The 2,407-nt window shown below is 35.3% G+C and overlaps 1 protein-coding gene across 1 annotated transcript; it reads left to right on the top strand.

The window, feature by feature from the left end:
- The first annotated feature begins 423 nt into the window (after nt 1-423).
- Nucleotides 424-1,562, top strand: LOC130736821 (uncharacterized). Its single transcript, XM_057588603.1, has 4 exons — nt 424-446; nt 558-636; nt 717-818; nt 1,039-1,562. Exons 1-4 carry the CDS (start codon nt 424-426, stop codon nt 1,240-1,242), a joined length of 408 nt encoding a protein of 135 aa, XP_057444586.1. The 3' UTR covers nt 1,243-1,562.
- The last annotated feature ends 845 nt before the right edge of the window (nt 1,563-2,407 follow it).

Below are 2,407 nucleotides of genomic sequence, written 5' to 3' on the forward strand. Positions count from 1 at the left end.
CAATGTTTTGGATAGAATATAGCAAGATAGTGCTGTTTGTTTATATTTTAAAAAAAAATCTCTGTTACATATCAGATGTGAACTAAACAAAACAAAGCACTAGGTGAACCAGCTATAGGCATATAACACCACAACTGTATCAGCATTTCCATAAAATATGTGTTCAGCTAATACTGCAAAGAAAGAATTGAAACATAGCTCAGCAACATACGACACTAGCGCAATGTCACTAGCTCAGCATTCTTTGTTTCTTGTTTCTGCCCCATTTTTTGTAAGTTTGGTACTATCTCAGATCCTCATTGGTTCTAATACATAAAGTAAATATTTTAATAAGCACTAACTTAGTGAGTTTGGTTAAAAGGAAAAATAGGGAACCATGCATATAGTCTTCAATGTTGAGATAAGTTCTCTTTCCTCTAAACTATGCTTGTGTTTACAGGTTTTTGGTGGATGAGAGTATGAATAAGCACTAGCAGCATACTTGACTAGTGGAGAGATTAGATGTCCTTGCACTAGATGTAGAAATCTCAAGTACTTAGATCCCAAAGAGGTTGAAGTTCATCTGATCGTGAAGGATTTGGAGGGACCCTTCACATTGGTGGCTCTATCACAACATCTCAACATAGAGACAATTTGGTTAAGATTTTTCTCTTGTAGTGTATTCTCTTAATTTAGATATAAATGATATTGTCCTAATTTTTTGGTACTTGTTTTAGGTGAAGAAAAATGGATTCAACCCTTCTCCACTAGACTTGTTTCGCTCTACACATCAACGCAAGGATGGCACATTTGTGGATAAGAAATCAGAGCATGTAGATGTATGATATGCTAAACTCTTCTTTAATTTAGTATACATGAATTGCATTGAACTAATCTATGAGACAAATATTTATGGATTGGTTGAGCTTTTGTGACATTTTTAGTGTTTTTGTCTTTGTTGCTCATACAAGGGTGTGCTTGAAATTATGGTAAATGTAAGTTAGGTATTGTAAAAGAGAATTTATGGTTGATTTTATTGTAACTAATTCTTGCTAACAGGGTACATATGTGCGTGAAATGGAAGATAGGACGCAAAGAGCATATGAGCAAAATCTTCCTCCGCCAAATGAGCTAGATGTGTGGCGGGAAGTGGCTGGCATGAAAAAGGGTAGAATATATGGGTTGGGATTGGAGTCCATTGTTATCAATAAGCAATATCATGGCTCATGTTCTTCATCATCTGAATGGGTAAGAAGATCATAATTTGATCAATTGAGAAACACTATTATGGAGGAGACTCAAAGAATGGTAAAACAAATGATGGAAGAAAGGATGCAACGACCACCAATACCAACCCCAAATCAAGAGGAGTTAGAAACTGAGGAGTCAGAGAATGAGGAGGATCTTGGTGTTTTTCCATGAAAACTTTGTCAAGCTTTGTTTCTATATTTAATGTAATAGACTATGTTTAATGTAATAGTAATCTACTTGACTAGTTTAAGTAGTTCATGGTATACTTTTTGTGATGATTCAGTGATGAATTTAGGTGGATATGTTAAGATTGTGTGTTTTGTGATGATTCAGTGATGATTATGGTTATATTCATATTTTTAACACTAAAAAAAATTGTCACAAAACTGATTATTTTTGTTAATTTTATATCTATTTCCGTCACTGAACTCCTCACTAACTTTCTAAATCTGTCGCTAATTCCGTCCCTAAATCGGTCGCTAAATCAGTCGCTAATTCGGTTGCTAAATTCCGTCACTATATCAGTCGCTAAATTTCGTCGCTAACTCGGTCTCTAAATACCGTCGCTTAATCGGTCGCTAAATTTCGTCGCTAACTCGGTCGCTACAATTCGGTCGCTATATCAGTCGCTATATCGGTGGCTAAATCGGTCGCAACATTTAGCGACGAGTGAAATAGCAACCAGCAACGATCGGTCGCAAAATCGGTCGCTAACTGTTTTAGCGACCGATTTAGGCCATTTAGCGACCGATTTGGTCCGTCGCTAAATGACTGTTTTCTGGTAGTATACCATCTAATCACATTAAATTCCATAACTTTGGTTCCCTCCCAATTTAGGAGTAGGTGATGGAATCAGAATTATATAGTCTCTTAAAACAATTTTGAGGAGTAGGAACAGCTTTTGTACGTGTTCTTCATCTGCTAGTGTGTTTGTCTTTTGTAGGCTTTTTTTTCCTATATATGAGAGGGTTGTTCTCATGTTTTTAATGAATTTCAATAAATCTCTTTTACTTTAAAAAAATATCATTTTACAAATATACCCTTTTTTATTCATCAAATATGTACACCTTCTCCCACTTGTTCCTACATCTACATTCACTTGTATCTTGCTACCTTGCGGCATTTTTTTACAATTGTTTTTTAATGCTTCTTACACTTTCCTTGTTGCGTTTTATTT

The sequence above is a fragment of the Lotus japonicus genome, chromosome 2, assembly GCF_012489685.1.
Source record: "Lotus japonicus ecotype B-129 chromosome 2, LjGifu_v1.2".
Classification (NCBI taxonomy): Eukaryota; Viridiplantae; Streptophyta; class Magnoliopsida; order Fabales; family Fabaceae; genus Lotus; species Lotus japonicus.

What these genes read in the sequence shown, in the direction of transcription:
- LOC130736821 (XM_057588603.1), top strand. Translation starts at nt 424, where the DNA reads ATGCTTGTGTTTACAGGTTTTTG. An exon ending in CTCAACATAGAGACAATTTG is followed by an intron (nt 637 to 716) that starts GTTAAGATTTTT and finishes TACTTGTTTTAG; the next exon opens with GTGAAGAAAAATGGATTCAA. An exon ending in AGAAATCAGAGCATGTAGAT is followed by an intron (nt 819 to 1,038) that starts GTATGATATGCT and finishes TCTTGCTAACAG; the next exon opens with GGTACATATGTGCGTGAAAT.